At 35.7% G+C, this 20,313-nt stretch overlaps 1 protein-coding gene across 1 annotated transcript in view; it reads left to right on the plus strand.

Moving 5' to 3' along the window:
- The window catches only part of LOC123321692, a 49,685-nt gene extending 36,904 nt beyond the window's left edge, over window positions 1–12,781 (plus strand). The window contains exons 3-4 of the mRNA XM_044909417.1: window positions 10,513–10,546; window positions 12,768–12,781. Of these exons, the coding sequence (XP_044765352.1) occupies window positions 10,513–10,546; window positions 12,768–12,781 (48 nt within the window). The remainder of the gene's footprint in view (window positions 1–10,512; window positions 10,547–12,767) is intronic.
- Window positions 12,782–20,313: the final 7,532 nt, after the last annotated feature.

Consider the following 20,313-nt stretch of genomic DNA (forward strand, 5'->3'; position numbering starts at 1 on the left):
AATGAAATGACTCTACTCAAACCGCTGCGAGACCTCCTTGTTATTTTTCAACGTGATATTGATAGAATATATCCAGTCGCATAGTGAGAAAAACATCCTTCCACTATTTCTTGACAAAGAATCACCCCTAAATTTTTTCGCAACTTTTCATCTACAACAGTAACTCTGTCAAATCTTTGATATATGATAAAAATGTCTTTCCGTACCACGATCAGGCTCGTTCACATCAATTATCGTTGTGTAAACCCCGAGATAAAAAGCTGAATTATCAAAAGGATGTCGTTGCTCAAACTGGTGCATAATACTAGATGAAATGACAACTTTCGAATCCGATCGTATCTCGAGAAAATATGGTCCGGTATATCCAGACAGTAACTTCGGTCTGGAGTGACGAATAAAAATTTAATGAGCTACTGTAATTGAAATACCATGTCAACCGAAGAACACAGGTAGGATTCTTATCGATCCTCCGTAGTTATGATACAATTTACACGAGAACACAATTCAGATTCGGATGACTTAGTATGTTTCAGTTTTAATCTGTTGAATTCCATCATAACTAAAAGGTGCCCCGCCATTTATGGTCTAATATGTATATATGCGTCCACTACTACGTCTTTCCCCGGACTGCCGACGTTCCAATGAAAATATTTCCATCCAGATTTCCAGTTCTTCGATTCACATAATTCCATGCGTGGCGGAAGTGACCGTTTGTGCGGGAAAAAACATAATTCCATGCTATTTCAGTTTTAATCGCCTAGTCTCTCATTATTGCAGCTCGAGTGGTTCAGAAAACAATGAATCCTACTGACGTATTGAATAACGTTTAAATTTTTATGCTACATACCTATATTTTTCAGTATCAAGGTATATGATTGATTAAACCTCCTCCTATTATTAGGCTGAATAAATATTAAAAGAAAAAAAACGCGCGCCTCAAAAGAACACCGAACGAAAATAATGTTTACCCTCTTCTTCAAGCTTGAAAATTATTTTAAACTTCCAGTTCGGTTTTTTTTTGGTTTTGCCAGATTAAAATTTATTTTTTTTAGTTTCAGAATAGAATCCTTGCGATAAAGATGGAATTTACCGTCGTTCTATAAGGTGTTCATGTTAAACTTGTAAAATAAGTGAAATTTTCAACCCTATGATCCTGGTCAGGGTATAGAACTAAGTTATGTTAAGTTAATCGGACGTCTAACCTATTTTCTCGTGCAGTTAAAGCTCCAAAGAAAAACTGTTCGATTATATAACATCCAGTTCAACCCAACAATATTGAATAATGAAACCGTCTGGTACATTTTACCACCAATGCCTTAATCGTGCACTCTTAGGATTTATGAATAATTAAATGAATAAGAGAGGTCTCAGATTAAAATTTACATATTCACTTTGATTTTCGTGAATGAAACTCTCGAGTTCAGGACTTTACCGATCTCAGTTATCAGTCGCTTCTCGCTATGATTAAAAAATGGGGTTCAAGGTTCGAAAAGGGTAGTTCGCTGGTGAAAGCCGACAGCTGACAGCTATTGTCAAATATTGACGTATTTAGATATGAAATGACCATATTGTTCGTATTATGAGCAAAATTTTTATGCATCTCCATGGACTCCAACATTTAAAACGAAAAGATTGGTGTCCGACCTCTTAATTCCTGAACGAATGGCATCTTGCGGGTGAAAAATATCGGGACAAAAAAAAAGACATATGGAATGGGACATCGTATCATTACAGACCACCGAATGAAAGTTGGTAGTCTTTAATTTCGGTCTTCATTCTAATGACCGAATTAAATATTGCATATAACATCCTCCTAATGATACCGACGTATATCATCTTCATCCTGCTCGGAAGGTAGAAGCAGAGCTCCCCAGGCTAGGGCAGATTCTCGGAAAACCAACTGAAATTATGTCAGGAGATTTTGTGACAGAAATATGTAGAATGTTGGGAATGTGGAATAGGAAATGTTATTTCCACTAAGTTATAGAATGATCGAAGTGAAAATTATAAATATACATTTATATTATTTGTTACAATGCGCCGTGTATGACTTTGAGAACTCTTCCCTAAGAAACTTTTTTACAAGTGTTACTCAAATAAATGTATGTATCTCTTCTGGTCAGGATTCCCCTGAAAAGAAACTTTCGTTGAAAATAATAATTCTTTGAGCAGAATTTGCAGTTATTCTTCGAGGGTGGAAATACTGAATGGAAACTCAATCAAAATCGAATTGAACGTGAAGACTTCCAGCTCGTCTGAAGTGACCTATTTCTTCTCGAAGTTATGAAAAATTTCAGGTTTTGAAGTCGAATCCCATCCCTGCTGGAAGTGAAGGAAGAATCCAGCATTCAGTTGGCTAACTCTCAAATTGATTCCTGCTGCTAAATCGTCTGTCCATTCATAATTACAAATAAGGTCGAGTTCCAACTTCAAACAACAGCGTTTTATATGTTTTCGTCCGTTCATTGTTGAAAAAGCATGGAAATTCGTACGGAATATCCAGTTGGATAAATTCTCCGTTTCTGCGCTCGGAGGGATGATATAGCTCTTCGTGAACCAGAATTCCTTCTAGCAGTTACAGTCATAATATTTCTCTGTTGTACGTGAAAAAAAACGGTAGATACTTGAGGGTGTTGAATTCTCCTGATGCGAAGCTTGTGAAAATTCAGCAGATGCCCGAAGCAAAAATATACATTTAAGAAGAGAAAGAAGTTTATAATTATTCCTTTCATGAGATAATCCTCTCCGGAAGTTCACAAAGGATCCGAATGTACATATTAAAAGTTTGAATGCTGCAAATAGCATCACCGTTCAACTTTTGAATACGCGGAATACGATACGAACAATACACAAGAATGACGGCAATTATCAACGATTGTTAGTCCCGTGAATTAAATGATAGCAAATTCGGAGCTCGATAATTATTCAAATATATTTAAAATGGGAGCAATTGTCATCGTAGCTAATTCTGATAGCCAGACAGTTAGGACAAACTTCACCCAGAAAAAGAAGTTAATAAATGCGGTCAGCATGCTCTGAGATTTATAAATGAAAAGAAGAAATGGAACGTTGACAAGGACTGATGTTGCGGATTTCGTACCGAAACAGAATATACGAAGGAAATACCGCAAAAATTCATATGTCATTTTTAAACCGATTGCCAGAGGGTACGTCAGTTTATAGACAATATGCATCCACAACCCTCATCTACGCTATTTTTGATTGTCTACGATAGAACTCGTTATGGCCTTTTGAACTCAGAAAAACATAAGACATAAAAAAGCGAAATCGTTTTCTTTATCTTAGTATGGAGCTGAACAAAAAATTTTATAAGCTTGGTCGCCAATCATATCAAGTAGCTCTCAACAAATCTATATGGCAATCAGAAAATGAAACGTGGCAGTTACATTGAAACATTGATACGTCTAGGTATTAAGTTGACAATACGTTCTGAGAATTACAAATCGATTTCATTCCTTGAATTTTTGTGCAGATATTTCTGCAATCGAATGAATTTCCCAAACCCCCTGTTATTATTCAACGATGATCGAGATTCACTCTGGTATTCCCACAGCCCTGCTGCGTTTAACATGTGATTTAATACAATTAATCTACTGATTTATGTTCTTAGTAGATTTTAATAAACACAGAGCGTTAAAACAGGTATGAAGAAAATTGACGGTTGATATGGATTATTCAACTGACAAATGTGCTGTTAATTATTGGTTACACATAATTATTATTTCTGAATTAGTTCTCCTTTACTTTATCTCGACAGCCCTTCAGATATCATTCTGTTGAACGAATAAATTTAGGAGTCAATAGTTGCCTTGAAAACCAATCTTCGATTGAAACAGCACAGCAAAAACTGAAGCAGATCACGTTTGAGATTTGCAGGATACAGAAAGGCAATCATTTTCGGAAATAAGTTTTTACGAAAACAAGAATTTGAGTTTCCCATTTTGCTTTTCAGTATAGTTGACTGAGAATTTTTCAATACATCCTCGTATAAGGGCTAGAAAACTTCACGTAAATATTTAATCAAGTCATATAATGCCATTTAGACGTGAACCCAATTAGTAAGAAAATACAATGGCAGAAGTAAAAGATGAAATTCAACAGCCTTCGGCAATTCAGTGAATCGATTTGACAGTGAACGACAGCATGCCATAAAAACTGTTCTCAAAACCACTTTGTTTCGAGGAAGCCTTCAACTGGATAATTATTACTTCTTAACCACACACACTCAAATATGCCATATATTTTCCCACCAACAAAGCTATTTTGTGAACTATGCCTATACAGGCCGGTTTTTATTCGGATTTCGAGCAAAAAATACCTTGAATAGAATGCTTTTGTAAACAACCGTGGACTGACTTGGAATAAATACATTTCGGCAAAATCATATCGAAAGCATTTCGGCGGGCAATTAAAGAGAATTAATTTCAATTATGAAGAGGACGACAGCATAACAGGCAATTAATATGGAGCATTATTAGGGAATACCGATATTTCCACATCGGGCATGGAAATTTTTCAGATCGTACGTGGTAGGAGCACATGCGTAGATAACTGTCTTCATATAATCATAATTTCGAGGAAAGTCGTCTATTGTTAACGAATATATCATCATAATAATAGCAGAAATTTCAAATACCAATTTGTATTAGTATATTTCTAGCGGCATTGATTTCGAGCTACCAATAAGTTCTCCTCAGAAAAATACAACAGACCGTTGTTTTTGAAACGTCTACTTTTATAACTTTTGTCCAGGTTAAGTTTCTCAGTTTCCTCTTCACTCTAATTAGTTAACTTTAAAACCTTGCATGATTTGGAAGTTATGAAGCTGAAGGTATTCATTTTCATGCAGAACTTCCTGTACCTGTTCTGAAGTAGATCAGTTATAACGAATTCAGGTATACACTATCATCTACGAAGTGAAGATTACATTTACCTAAGAAAAAAGGTTTCTTTGGAATATTTTCAGCAGGCAGTTCCCTTTCGGAGAATATTCCACAGACGAAATTCACAATGAAAATGATGTTTCTCTGTCAAACCCCAACTAAGACGACATTCATTCTGTTCCGCGTAGAAAGAGTCAATCGAAAAGCCTCTAAACGACAAGTGATTATTCTATTTGTTTCAACGAGAAAGTGCCCTGAAAATTCAATAATACTCCAAGTAACTTTCTTTTTGTCGAATCAGGAATTTCGATTGAATTTCTGCCCGTCCAAACGAAGCTTTGCCTTCCAATCAATTTCAGAATGCGATGAAGAATAATCCGTGTGCTCGTTTACGACGATATTTTCGCCTTTGATACATATTTATTGACGTTAAGATGATTTTCGCCCATTTTTTTCATTCGTTGTCTGGAAAAAAAAATGTTAAAACCTTTTATGGTTATATTTGGCGACTTTCCTTGCAGGTATCAAAATTAATCTTATCAGAGATGAATGCCACCCACTGAAAAGTATTCAATAACCGGGTTCGTTAATTTGTTCGTAACTTGTTGACCCTCGTTTGACGACACGAAAAAGGGGAATTTCATCATACTAAATTAGAACGGATTTTTTTTTCCGAAAAACGATTCGTTCACTGCAGCCACTGTACATTGAATAGGATTTCCAATAAACTTTATATCGTTGCAGGATTAATTGTTTTCAGGCTCAAACGGCGTTCGTGCAATCGAAAAAATGATCGAATTCAATTGATGAGTTTCGACAATTGATGATATCGTATTGAACAAGAATGTCAATCACAAAAAAAAAATTCTAAACGTAAAACTAGGTTGTGAAAAATGAGAAAAATTAAATACAACCGATCTTTCTTCTCGTAGGTATTTCATTCAGTAGTATCTTAAAGTTTGAGAATGAGTTTTTCAACCAGGAATGTTGGATGTCGGATTTTGTACAGGTGGTTCCTTCTTAAACATGTTTTTGTGGGATTTAACAGGAAATAATTCGATTGAATTAAAAGTCCACAGTCTGTCCTCATATCCCAGTATTAAATAGCAATTTTTAACTAACTAAGCAATTTCTAATTGAGATAATTGAGAAGTGCTTGAAATCTAAGAATGATCTGCTTCATTCAATTAGGGCTGTTTTCTGTTCTACCTCAACAGTTACCTTCCCTCCATCAGACGAGTGTTTTTCGCGAATGACGAATTTTACTTTGGCCCAGTTAATCTTCTTCCATCAAGTGGGGGAACGAAAATGCTCAGAAGCATCAGAAGGTTCAATTCGAACAATGGGTTATATTGTAACGTAGGCCTAAATGTCATCCCGGCTAATGTACCATAGCTGTGAATCTTAAATCCCCCCTTTGAAATTCTCCCGCTTAACGTCCCTCCGCAACATTCTCTAGCTCCCTTGTTAATTTCGCCCCGTCTAGTAATATTTCACGTTATACATTCATGATCCAATTTAAAAGTTACGTCTGTATACACATAGTTAGCTCCGTGGATCATCGAATTTTTCTGTTTAAATTTCACGTAATTGAGTTTCCTCATTGTTTTGAAACTAGAGGAATTTTCTGATCGAGGATGCTCTAACTTTGCTTTCAGTTAGATTAATTCTCTTATACATTCATTCGGCTCATGCTCCAGAATTTTAGGGAAGTCGAGTTTTATCCCTGTTGAAAAACTTTTCAGCGAATGCTTTCTTACATACCTATGCCTAAAGTCTTCATACGATTCTTCTTATAATAGTATTCTTGCCTCCAGTTGTCTGTCTCTTTGTTCGACTTCGGTTTAACTGCTCGACATTTCCGATTCACCCTGTATAACAAACTGTTAGAGGGTGTTCTTTCTGTAATATTTTTCAATATTTTCCTGTAATATAGCAGAAGGGGCAATAAAAAACTATTAGAATGTGAAAAAGCAAAAATACAAATCACTGCTACCTAATCTCGCTCCAAGTGTATAGCGAATTATCGAATAATGAAAATTCCATTTCTATATCGCCGGAAACAAGGGAACAAAATCGATGCTTCCGAATGTCGCATATAGATGGCCAAACATATTACAAATAAAAGCCTGAATATTCTCACGAATTCAATAGAAACATCCACCCATAATTCTCGGAAATAGCAAATATGATTCATGATATGAAAAGTTCTTTTGTTGTGGGAAATCTGCTTTGTATGGAATAAAACTGATGGCATCAAGATAAACAGCACTTTCTCACTTTTATGATTGTACAAATGGAAATGATAATCGAATCCGTGGAGTTACTATAGATTCCTATATTTCCAGTTACTTCTTTTCACTGAATTTATTTCTGATGAATGTTTTTCATGTCTCGGTAATCCCGTTTATATTCGGAATTTGATTGGGGACATGTTTTATCCACGGAAGGATTTATTACGTTCACAGTATTCCTCATCAATTCACTTTGTTTTTAATCCAGGAATTTTCCGAACGAATATAAACTCGGAACAGATCCTTTGCATTGTTTGTAGTTCGTGTTCTATTCCCTAGAATAGTTAATTCGATAATGATCTTTTTTATACACAAGAACCGCTCTTTTACGTGTTTTAGATGAAAACAAATTATTTTGGCACATCTGGTGGAGTTCCCGACTATATTTGTTGTTCTTCTTATAATTTCGAAGATATTTTACAATCTTTCTACGGCATTATGATTTTTTGGGAGTACTCACGAAAAATTGTAGATATGTATTTCCCGAATACTAATTATAGGAAGAAGCCCGATTGGCTCATTCGATCGTCCATTTCATTCCAATTTTCATAAAGATTTTATGAATAAATGACTACTATTCATTTCCTGGTTGTTGAAATATTATAGGCACATAAATCCGCACTTGCGAATTTTGCCTATAATTTCCTATGATCATATTAATCGATTTACCATAATCCACCTAGTACGTGTGGACATAGCAACTACTATTATAGAAGTCATAAATAACAGTACAGGGGCCGCTTCATTGAAAAGTTGTCAGAAATCAGCTGAATCTATACAATTTTGAAACGCATGGAAATAGTTTCTGGTTGTCAAACTTTCTTTGGTTGAATGATAGCATAAATTTTTTTCTGGTTTTTTATAGATGAATGATGTCTTTCTCCTGGATTTTGTGTTTCTGGATCAACATCAGAGATTTATTCATGTTTCTATTTTCTTTATTTTTCATCATTCTGATTTCATTTACGAGTGAGTTATAAATGTTCAATTTTTATGTCCTCTTCCCGACTTGAAACGGTAGTATGAGAAGTAGCGCACCCTTGTACAATAAAATATCCATTGTTACTGGACTGGAATATATGCGAGATAGAACGGTTGTAATGAAGCATAATCGTAAAAAGCAACAAATTATCGATGAATTAGTACCGATTGTTGCCTATTCTAGACATTCCAGATAACATTAATACATCATAAAACTAAATGAGTACTTGCAATGGGTATAATATAGTCATAAATATCCGAATTATTTATAGGATAAACATGCATATCGATAATGACCCTTAACCTAGTTAACACAGCATTGATGAACTGATTTATACAAAATGTTTGCCGAATCAAGTGGGTTGTTGTAGAAGATTTCTGATTTTACATTGTGCGGATTTGTATACAGGATCATTATCTACCTGTGCAAATAAAACATTCATTCTAGAGCGCAAAACCTAATTTTTTTCCCTATATTAACTATTTAAAAAAAAATACATTGCTCCATAGTTGAGGTTTAACAAATTCTGAGAAACAAAAAATTTCAAGTAAATTTAGCACTGGTAGGCCTTCCCCATCATTCATAAGACATTTCTCAACATTATTTTTTCACATAAGGAAGATATTTCTTTCGAAAAGTTCCATATCCAATCCAATTCCAAGCTGAATGTGTTCCTCTTCCAAGTTGGCCCAAAAAAAGGCAAGACTGGATGTAAAGTTATCATTGAGTTAGTCATTACCACAAATAAAGAACAAATTTGATCCTTTCTAGTTAATACTGAGAACTTCTAACTGTTATCATTTTGAAGTGTTTGAATAATCTATCCAGATTTTGCGATCCAGTATTTCATGATACCATCCAATATTCGAATAATTCGAATGTATAGACCAAAAATTCTACTCCTGCATCAAACTAACTCCAATTAGCGAATCGTTATAACCTGAAATTCCTGGCAGTAGCAATCAACAGATCGATTCAGAATAGGAATTCGAATACACCAGTAATGAACTCCAAATTTCACGTGGGCGATAACACATCACGGAATTATTTGTCATTTCTCGGGACCGTATATTTTTATTATTTCGCTTCATCGTTTAATGTCCGTAGTTCTCTTTGTGGTATCGAAGAATTTTGATAGATATCTCCGTCATACTGTATACGACGTGGAGTATCTTTATGGATGTCAACGCGAAAATGGTTTATTATTCATAAAATATGAATGTGGCGACTTCTCCGTAAATCAAGGGTGATCATAAAAAATAGACCCATTAAATGATTAAGCGGTGATTTTTCAATTTCCATCGGGTCGTGGACAACCTCTTGATATTTAATGCCGAACTGTCCGGCTACAGATATCTCATAAAATGACTATATACTTTTATTGCTCAAAAAACGTGGTTATTAACTTTTGAACGAACAATTTAGCGATAAATCGGTACTATTGTTTGCCAATGTAATTATTAGAAGGCATTTTTAGGATTTTTCCGCGGCGTTCGAATTTTATTGCTGCATAAATATTTGTGGGAGTTTATGGCTTCCACGGAAAAAATTCAACGAACTCCTCTTTTGGATGCGCCTCGAGCTCGCTGGACTCTTGTGCTTCATTTGATATGGAGACCTCAGCTATGTTATTGGCGTTTTGTCAATTTTTCGCTACATGCTAATCATGACCATCGACCTGAATTGACAAAAACTTTGATGAATTCAAATCATCGAGCTTTGTTGGCGGTGCAATTCTGAAGTGGTTCTGATATAGGTGGAAATCTCGAATTACCACCGATGCAAAAATAATAAGAAATTCAGTAACACCTGCATACAAAGGATTATTAAATTTGCATTGGGGAAGTTGTGGAGTCCCAGATTGAATCGAATGAATTGTCTTGTCTGGTGATTCCTCCCCCACAATCCTCCTGGATATTCACATTGACCCCAATCCAATCCATAAAGAGTAATCCTTTGTTTGTAGGTGACAGTGGATTGTTTTGTTATTTTTGCATCGGTGGAAATTCGAAATTCTCACTGATACCAGAACAGGTTCAGAATCGCACCGCGAACAAAGCTGTGAGTTTGAAGATGAAAGAATATAATAAACAGATGTGTTTTGATTTTACTCTCATGCACGCACACTCCTTTTCCGGTTTTCAACTGTGAGGAACATCTGCGTAGCATTATCGATAAGTCAAACGAATTTATTTTCACAAGTTTGCTGTTTTCCTGCGGAAGCGTACCTGTGAATCATTCTACATGGCCGTAATGAATTTTCTTATATGTGATGTACGAAACCTAACGTAAACTTTTCGAATAATCATTAATTGATGTTTTCTAATTACAGGGCCAACCCTATCCCATGATGAAAGATGATAAACGTAAGTTTATAGGTTGTCTTGTAATGCGAGCTTATTTTTCACCGAGTGGTCCATTGAAATTTTTCCTGAATTTGTTTGAAACATAGAAAAATGCCGATAAATGAAATTATTTGTCAATTTCATATCATTTAAATATTTTCAATGGACCAATCTAGAATTTTTAATCGAATCGGCGTTCAAATTTTATGGAACTGTCAAGTAGTAGTTACTTACTGCCTACCCCCATACTACTATAAGGATTGTTACGAAACCAAAAGGATTTGCATGAGCTGAATTGATTTTATACGATCTTCGTCCAGCTTCACGTAAATAACATAGTTATAATGACGGGTAGAGATTAGTGATAATCTTCATCACGGAATTTTCTGGAGTATTCTTGGCTAAGTTCAAACTGAAATAGACGATTCTTTACGACTTCTTGAGTAGACGTTTCGTAATGAGTAGTACAAGTTTCGGGTCATTAATATTTTCAATAAATCCCCGGGTACGCTTTAACGAACGGATCAGTTTCGACTGAACTAGCAGACTTTCCTACGAAGTTTTATGGAATGTCGTATACGAGAACTTCGGATGGTGACTTTTTCGATGCGAAATACAGTATGTTAAACGTTTTCACCGTGCAGGTGCGTTAACAGTGCTTATTATAGAAATAATGAGAGCAAATTGCGCTATTAGAACATTGGTTGTATGTACTGAAAAATTGTTCATTATAATGTTACGAGGTTCGACTGAAACATAAAAAAAATGAGCATTTCATGAATAATTTTCGTTGGACATGAGCAAATTACTTATGACATTGACCTGTGCCTGCGAATATGCTGGTCTTTGGAAGGCCAAAAATGTCGGATCAATTCCAACGGAGCAAGAGAGTTCAGAGTTCCCGACAGAATAAATGATTCCAGTTTTTCTTCAGTAGAAAAATTTGGAGAGGTCCTTTTAGAAAAATTGATAGTGCAGCGGAAAGATATCGATGAAAAGTGAACTAGCTTCCAGTGATTCCATTATGGGGACTTATGAACCACCTTAAAACCCGTATGAAAAGTTCAACGGTTTCGAGTTCATTTCAGAATTTCATAGCGATTGTTTGTATGTCGATGGCCCTCGCTGAGGACCTCCTACTTCCGCAGCAGATGTCCGATTCTTCGTCAAAGTCCCATTCGCGATTCTGCCATCGGAAAAAAACACGGGGTGGAGTTAGAGTTATGGTCTAGAAATGGCGACGTAGACTGTTTTCCATAATGAGAAGTAAGAGAGGAACATTTCGTGATGACGGTTCAGAGCGCTAATATGAGTTTACTTGAACGGAAGTTATGCCACGTCAGATTTAGGAGGAACGGATGTGTCTGTTTCAGCTCAATGTGAGCACAATGATTCGTCTAATTATTTTCAAGACTGCGCCAAACTGCCGGCACGTCGACAGATTAGGGTTTGTTTAAGTTTTAAGATATTTATGTGTATAAAGAATATATCCGCCTTGTTTTCGGGGGATTTCTCGAGATATGTCAGCCTTAACTGTGACATTACTCAACGGCGACAAGTTAATTCTACGATCAGTCGAGGATACACCGAGCAAATGTGTTTACCACAAATATAATGCATTTTCACTTCTCCGCAAGAGAGAGTAAAGGGAAAGTTTTGCAAGAACGATACAGATCTTCACAGAAAAGGTTCAAGGAAGGCGTAAAAAAGAGAAACACGGACCTTAAGTGGGGAGCTTTTGCGCTCTTTTTGAAATTCATAACCAAAGCGATCACCCATCAAGAACCAGCAAGTCTGCAAGGAGATTATACTATAGTACTCAACATTTAAAAAGAGTAAAGTGACATAGTCTGAGATAGAACCAGTCCTATGGAAGGATTACAAGGATTCTCTGCTGTCATAGAATATCGTAATAAATCAACTGGTAGAGCTAATAAGATGACACTCTTATGAAGGGGGATTCTGGTAAAATTCCGATGCAGTTGAGGAGAGGTCCACAAGTTTTGAACCTGCAGCACGTGAATCCATTTGTTGGCTTCAAAAATGGTATCATAAGGCATCTTTTTGAGGCATGGGGAAGTCACGCAAGCTCTGTGGGTGAAAAAAAACTGCTGAACGGATAATATGCAAGTGTCGAGAACTGGCAGTTCTTAGGCTGGATCATAGGTCAACATGCAAAGCTGCTAGGGAGGTAGCTGGATTTGTGAATAGTATTGAACTAATAATTTTTGGAATTCTTCAGATATTTCCTTGTAATCGTTTCGTCACTTTTGACTAACAGAATCCTATGTTAATCGCAGGGAATCACCTATACTGATAGGTTGAATACATCACAATATTAGCTCACTTAAAATGGGACGAAAAATACGATTACCTCATTGTTGCTAGAAAAAAAAAATTATCTGTCGGCGTTTCCGAGTACACACATAAAAATCTACTCCGCAATCGAATGAGCTCACAGCTATTGTTCCATATCTCATTAGGAATTCTAGGCTGCGTTCCGCAGTTAAGACATATTTTTATTTTCGCTGGATTCTCCGTTGTGGTTTCGGTTCGTATAAAATAAAGTTGGTTAGTTTCTTTGAACTGCTAATTTTAAGGGCAGATTTATTTCTGACCTACATGAATTATCGCGACATGACTCCTTCCTTTTGTTGCTTAGTTGGAATATAAATTCGAACTTTGGAAATCTTGATGGTTCATTGAACAAACCCTTCTTTTCTTCGGAGCAATTCATTTCGGTTGTTTATCAGTTGAATCGAACAGGATATCACTTCCTAAGGTGTCTTAATGAAGAATCAAAAAAGTATAAGCGAGAACTCCCGATTTAAAGGGTCTCATACACTGGAATTTACATATTTCAACATTGTCATGAATCTGTTGGAATTATTCCAAATAAAGGGGGAGAACTGAAAAGTCCGCATTCATCAGGAATGGAATTATCCAATTTTATATTCGAGAAAATGACACAGTTCTCTCAACCGCTGCATACGGTTGGGTTCCTTCAGGTCCTTATCGATTTTTATGTCCAATTATAAAGTATTTCTTTTGCATAAACCCTTGTTACATTTACTTTTTTCGCCCGCGAACATTACGTATTCGTGGTATAATCAGGAGAGTATTAAATATTTTTTAATTATTCGAATACACGCGAATGTTGCATGGTATGAATTCAAATTATTTTTTAATCGTTACATATTAGTCGCAGATGCTTCCAAATGATTGTGCTCAATTCATAATTAGAACATACATGAAACGATTTGACTAATGGATAGTCCGTATGTTGGTGGTTGATTTAGGGGAGAAGGTAGCTGGAATTTAGAGTAGCGCGTCTGTTGGGCAGCCCTTGCTTTTCGACCCTTGTACGAGCACACTGTTAAGTGCAGAAAGTCATGCGATGAAGTGTCACCATTCTAACCTCTCTAATCAGCACACGACACACGGTCAATCGATTGAAAAAGATCGTTTCCCTTTCTTTTTTAGTCGGAGAAAATTTGGAAATATGCTTCCAACTGTTCCGAATAGATACGGCATAAAAAAGACTTCGAATCATTGGAAACATCCTGATACACCAAATAATAATAGTCGAGTATTTGATGTAGAAGAAGGCATTATACGAAATATCATCGTTACAATACTAATCGAGGGTTGAGTAAATGGCACTCGATTTTTGTTCAAAAATTAAATAGTTTCTTGGATTTCTAACTCATAGCATGAAAAACCAAATTGTTTAAAAATTATGCATGCATCAGACTATCGTATGTTTTCGTGGAAGATCGTAAGGACGCGTTCTCAAGAAGCAGTCGCCCCTAACTAAAAATGTGGACAACCATTAATTCGAACAAGAAATGTCCGCACAATCAAGAAAACAAAAAGTTGCATTAAAATAGGCTGGCCATTTGATGGTTGCGGGGAAAGGAGAGCGGCAAAATAATTCAATTATACCTTTGGAGTTCACAAATATTTTACATAGCCAGACAGGAATTGATTATCTTCGTTGTAGTTGATTTAATTAGAACAATTTTCAATGCTATTTCACTTGCAGATGAAGTATTTTAATTATTGGCGGTGGTTGTAATATCGCAAAATTCAGCAAAAAGAATTACAGCTTATAGGATTTTATAACGACACTCATTTCGTACTAGGACCTGGTTCTTCAATTAATATCTGTTGTTGAGAAGAGCAAATGGATGGGGGACAACATTCCACGAATTTGAAAGTGTATACCAGGAGGAGGTTATTTGTAAGACTCGAAACGGGTAGTCTCGACTTAAGCCGATTCTAATCAAAAGAGACTGTTTCCAAAGGAATTCCGATTAAGTAGTTTCACGTTACGTTTTTCACATCATTAACAATCCTGTCTAATAGGTAAGAGTGAAAAGTTTGCTTCTTTGCTCTTTCAAAGATGATAAAGATTATTTTGAAATCAAGGTACTGGAATTAAACGAGATGACCTATATAAAAAAATTTGAAATTCCATTTTTTGACCTCTTTTTGCTTTCCTCTAGATCTCATTCTTCTTCCAAAGTTATTAAAACAGCAATCAATTAATTTTATTGAAGTGAAGGAGAATTATCCTTATTTTCTTGTCGAATAGTTTGTTTATATTCAATAGAATCGTCGTAAAACGAAACGGAATCCCTTCAGCATAGTTGAGAACTCCAATTGGATCTTAGGAATACAACAAGGAATAGGTTCACTGCTTGTAATAGATTCATCGTATTCGAAAACCAATATTGTATAAAAATTTTTCGGATATCTAACCTAATCGAGTTTTTGGGCTATAGTGGAAGCCTGGGCAACGCTGATTATAGAACCGGAGCTCCCAATTGGATCAGATGAATATAACAGGAGATATCGCAGATTGAAATTTGCAATTTTTGAAAAATGCTATTTCCAAGATGAAAATCTAAACGAAGGGAGATAGATAGGCTTTCGAAATTGCTCGCAATAGATTCAGCGTGTTCGAAAACCTATATTTTCATACCAAAATTTCAAATATCTTGCCTTGTTTACGAGAAAAAAATGTTTTTTGTTTTTCCACTTTTCATTTTCGAGTTGACTTCGAGGAGCTCTCTGGAGTGTAATTCTCTATTAAATAATAAACTGTTTGGTTTTCTAGAATCCTCAAAACAAATTCTATGCACTCCCTATCCTAAGACATTACTAGAACAGTCTGATTTTTAGACAGAGTAGCAAATAGGTCATTTTAGGGGGGTCTAACCCCTTGCTCATTTTTGACCAAAAAATTCAAGATTTTCGAAATCGAGTTTTTGTGCTAGGGTAGAAGCCTAGGTAACGCTGATTATTGAACCGGAAATCCCAATTGGATCAGATGAATATAACAGGAGATATCGCAGATTGAAATTTGCAATTTTTGAAAAATGCCATTTCCGAGATGAAAATCTGAACGACATGAGATAGGCTTCCGGAATTGCTCGCAATAGATTCAGCGTGTTCGAAAACCTATATTTTCATACCAAAATTTCAAATATCTGGCCCTGTTTACGAGAAAAAAATGTTTTTTGTTTTTCCACTTTTCATTTTCGAGTTGACTTCGAGGAGCTCTCTGGAGTGCAATTCTCTATTAAATAATAAACTGTTTGGTTTTCTAGAATCTTCAAAACAAATTCCATGCACTACATATCCTAAGACATTACTAGAACAGCCTGATTTTTAGACAGAGTAGCAAATAGGTCATTTTAGGGGGGTCTAACCCCTTGCTCATTTTTGACCCAAAAATTCAAGATTTTCGAAATCGAGTTTTTGTGCTAGGGTAGAAGCCTAGGTCACGCTGATTATAGAACCTAAAATCCCAATTGGATCAGATGAATATAACAGGAGATATCGCAGATTGAAATTTGCAATTTTTGAAAAATGCCATTTCCGAGATGAAAATCTAAACGAAGAGAGATAGGCTTTTGAAATTGCTCGCAATAGATTCAGCGTGTTCGAAAACCTATATTTTCATACCAAAATTTCAAATATCTGGCCTTGTTTACGAGAAAAAAATGTTTTTTGTTTTTCCACTTTTCATTTTCGAGTTGACTTCGAGGAGCTCTCTGGAGTGCAATTCTCTATTAAATAATAGACTGTTTGGTTTTCTAGAATCCTCAAAACAAATTCTATGCACTCCATATCCTAAGACATTACTAGAACAGCCTGATTTTTAGACAGAGTAGCAAATAGGTCATTTTAGGGGGGTCTAACCCCTTGCTCATTTTTGACCCAAAAATTCAAGATTTTCGAAATCGAGTTTTTGTGCTAGGGTAGAAGCTTAGGTAACGCTGATTATAGAACCGGATATCCCAATTGGATCAGATGAATATAACAGGAGATATCGCAGATTGAAATTTGCAATTTTTGAAAAATGCCATTTCCGAGATGAAAATCTAAACGATGGGAGATAGACTTTCGAAATTGCTTGCAATAGATTCAGCGTGTTCGAAAACCTATATTTTCATACCAAAATTTCAAATATCTTGCCTTGTTTACGAGAAAAAAATGTTTTTTGTTTTTCCACTTTTCATTTTCGAGTTGACTTCGAGGAGCTCTCTGGAGTGCAATTCTCTATTAAAGAATAAACTGTTTGGTTTTCTAGAATCCTCAAAACAAATTCTATGCACTCCATATCCTAAGACATTACTAGAACAGCCTGATTTTTAGACAGAGTAGCAAATAGGTCATTTTAGGGGGGTCTAACCCCTTGCTCATTTTTAACCCAAAAATTCAAGATTTTCGAAATCGAGTTTCTGTGCTAGGGTAGAAGCCTAGGTAACGCTGATTATAGAACCGGAAATCCCAATTGGATCAGATAAATATAACAGGAGATATCGCAGATTGAAATTTGCAATTTTTGAAAAATGCCATTTCCGAGATGAAAATCTAAACGAAGAGAGATAAGCTTTTGAAATTGCTCGCAATAGATTCAGCGTGTTCGAAAACCTATATTTTCATACCAAAATTTCAAATATCTGGCCTTGTTTACGAGAAAAAAATGTTTTTTGTTTTTCCACTTTTCATTTTCGAGTTGACTTCGAGGAGCTCTCTGGAGTGCAATTCTCTATTAAATAATAGACTGTTTGGTTTTCTAGAATCCTCAAAACAAATTCTATGCACTCCATATCCTAAGACATTACTAGAACAGCCTGATTTTTAGACAGAGTAGCAAATAGGTCATTTTAGGGGGGTCTAACCCCTTGCTCATTTTTAACCCAAAAATTCAAGATTTTCGAAATCGAGTTTTTGTGCTAGGGTAGAAGCCTAGGTAACGCTGATTATAGAACCGGAAATCCCAATTGGATCAGATGAATATAACAGGAGATATCGCAGATTGAAATTTGCAATTTTTGAAAAATGCCATTTCCGAGATGAAAATCTGAACGAAGGGAGATAGGCTTTCGGAATTGCTCGCAATAGATTCAGCGTGTTCGAAAACCTATATTTTCATACCAAAATTTCAAATATCTGGCCCTGTTTACGAGAAAAAAATGTTTTTTGTTTTTCCACTTTTCATTTTCAAGTTGACTTCGAGGAGCTCTATGGAGATCAATTCTCTATTAAATAATAAACTGTTTGGTTTTCTAGAATCCTCAAAACAAATTCTATGCACTCCATATCCTAAGACATTACTAGAACAGCCTGATTTTTAGACAGAGTAGCAAATAGGTCATTTTAGGGGGGTCTAACCCCTTGCTCATTTTTGACCCAAAAATTCAAGATTTTCGAAATCGAGTTTTTGTGCTATAGTGGAAGCCTGGGCAACGCTGATTATAGAACCGGAGCTCCCAATTGGATCAGATGAATATAACAGGAGATATCGCAGATTGAAATTTGCAATTTTTGAAAAATGCTATTTCCAAGATGAAAATCTAAACGAAGGGAGATAGATAGGCTTTCGAAATTGCTCGCAATAGATTCAGCGTGTTCGAAAACCTATATTTTCATACCAAAATTTCAAATATCTTGCCTTGTTTACGAGAAAAAAATGTTTTTTGTTTTTCCACTTTTCATTTTCGAGTTGACTTCGAGGAGCTCTCTGGAGTGTAATTCTCTATTAAATAATAAACTGTTTGGTTTTCTAGAATCCTCAAAACAAATTCTATGCACTCCATATCCTAAGACATTACTAGAACAGCCTGATTTTTAGACAGAGTAGCAAATAGGTCATTTTAGGGGGGTCTAACCCCTTGCTCATTTTTGACCCAAAAATTCAAGATTTTCGAAATCGAGTTTTTGTGCTAGGGTAGAAGCCTAGGTCACGCTGATTATAGAACCGGAAATCCCAATTGGATCAGATGAATATAACAGGAGATATCGCAGATTGAAATTTGCAATTTTTGAAAAATGCCATTTCCGAGATGAAAATCTAAACGACATGAGATAGGCTTCCGGAATTGCTCGCAATAGATTCAGCGTGTTCGAAAACCTATATTTTCATACCAAAATTTCAAATATCTGGCCTTGTTTCTGAGAAAAAAATGTTTTTTGTTTTTCCACTTTTCATTTTCGAGTTGACTTCGAGGAGCTCTCTGGAGTGCAATTCTCTATTAAAGAATAAACTGTTTGGTTTTCTAGAATCCTCAAAACAAATTCTATGCACTCCATATTCTAAGACATTACTAGAACAGCCTGATTTTTAGACAGAGTAGCAAATAGGTCATTTTAGGGGGGTCTAACCCCTTGCTCATTTTTGACCCAAAAATTCAAGATTTTCGAAATCGAGTTTTTGTGCTAGGGTAGAAGCCTAGGTAAGGCTGATTATTGAACCGGAAATCCCAATTGGATCAGAAGAATATAACAGGAGATATCGCAGATTGAAATTTGCAATCTTTGAAAAATGCCATTTCCGAGATGAAAATCTGAACGACATGAGATAGGCTTCCGGAATTGCTCGCAATAGATTCAGCGTGTTCGAAAACCTATATTTTCATACCAATATTTCAAATATCTGGCCCTGTTTACGAGAAAAAAATGTTTTTTGTTTTTCCACTTTTCATTTTCGAGTTGACTTCGAGGAGCTCTCTGGAGTGCAATTCTCTATTAAATAATAAACTGTTTGGTTTTCTAGAATCCTCAAAACAAATTCTATGCACTCCATATCCTAAGACATTACTAGAACAGCCTGATTTTTAGACAGAGTAGCAAATAGGTCATTTTAGGGGGGTCTAACCCCTTGCTCATTTTTGACCCAAAAATTCAAGATTTTCGAAATCGAGTTTTTGTGCTAGGGTAGAAGCCTAGGTCACGCTGATTATAGAACCGGAAATCCCAATTGGATCAGATGAATATAACAGGAGATATCGCAGATTGAAATTTGCAATTTTTGAAAAATGCCATTTCCGAGATGAAAATCTAAACGAAGAGAGATAGGCTTTTGAAATTGCTCGCAATATATTCAGCGTGTTCGAAAACCTATATTTTCATACCAAAATTTCAAATATCTGGCCTTGTTTCTGAGAAAAAAATGTTTTTTGTTTTTCCACTTTTCATTTTCGAGTTGACTTCGAGGAGCTCTCTGGAGTGCAATTCTCTATTAAAGAATAAACTGTTTGGTTTTCTAGAATCCTCAAAACAAATTCTATGCACTCCATATCCTAAGACATTACTAGAACAGCCTGATTTTCAGACAGAGTTGCAAATAGGTCATTTTAGGGGGGTCTAACCCCTTGCTCATTTTTGACCCAAAAATTCAAGATTTTCGAAATCGAGTTTTTGTGCTAGGGTAGAAGCCTAGGTAACGCTGATTATTGAACCGGAAATCCCAATTGGATCAGATGAATATAACA

The sequence above is a fragment of the Coccinella septempunctata genome, chromosome X (genome assembly GCF_907165205.1).
Source record: "Coccinella septempunctata chromosome X, icCocSept1.1, whole genome shotgun sequence".
NCBI lineage: Eukaryota > Metazoa > Arthropoda > Insecta > Coleoptera > Coccinellidae > Coccinella > Coccinella septempunctata.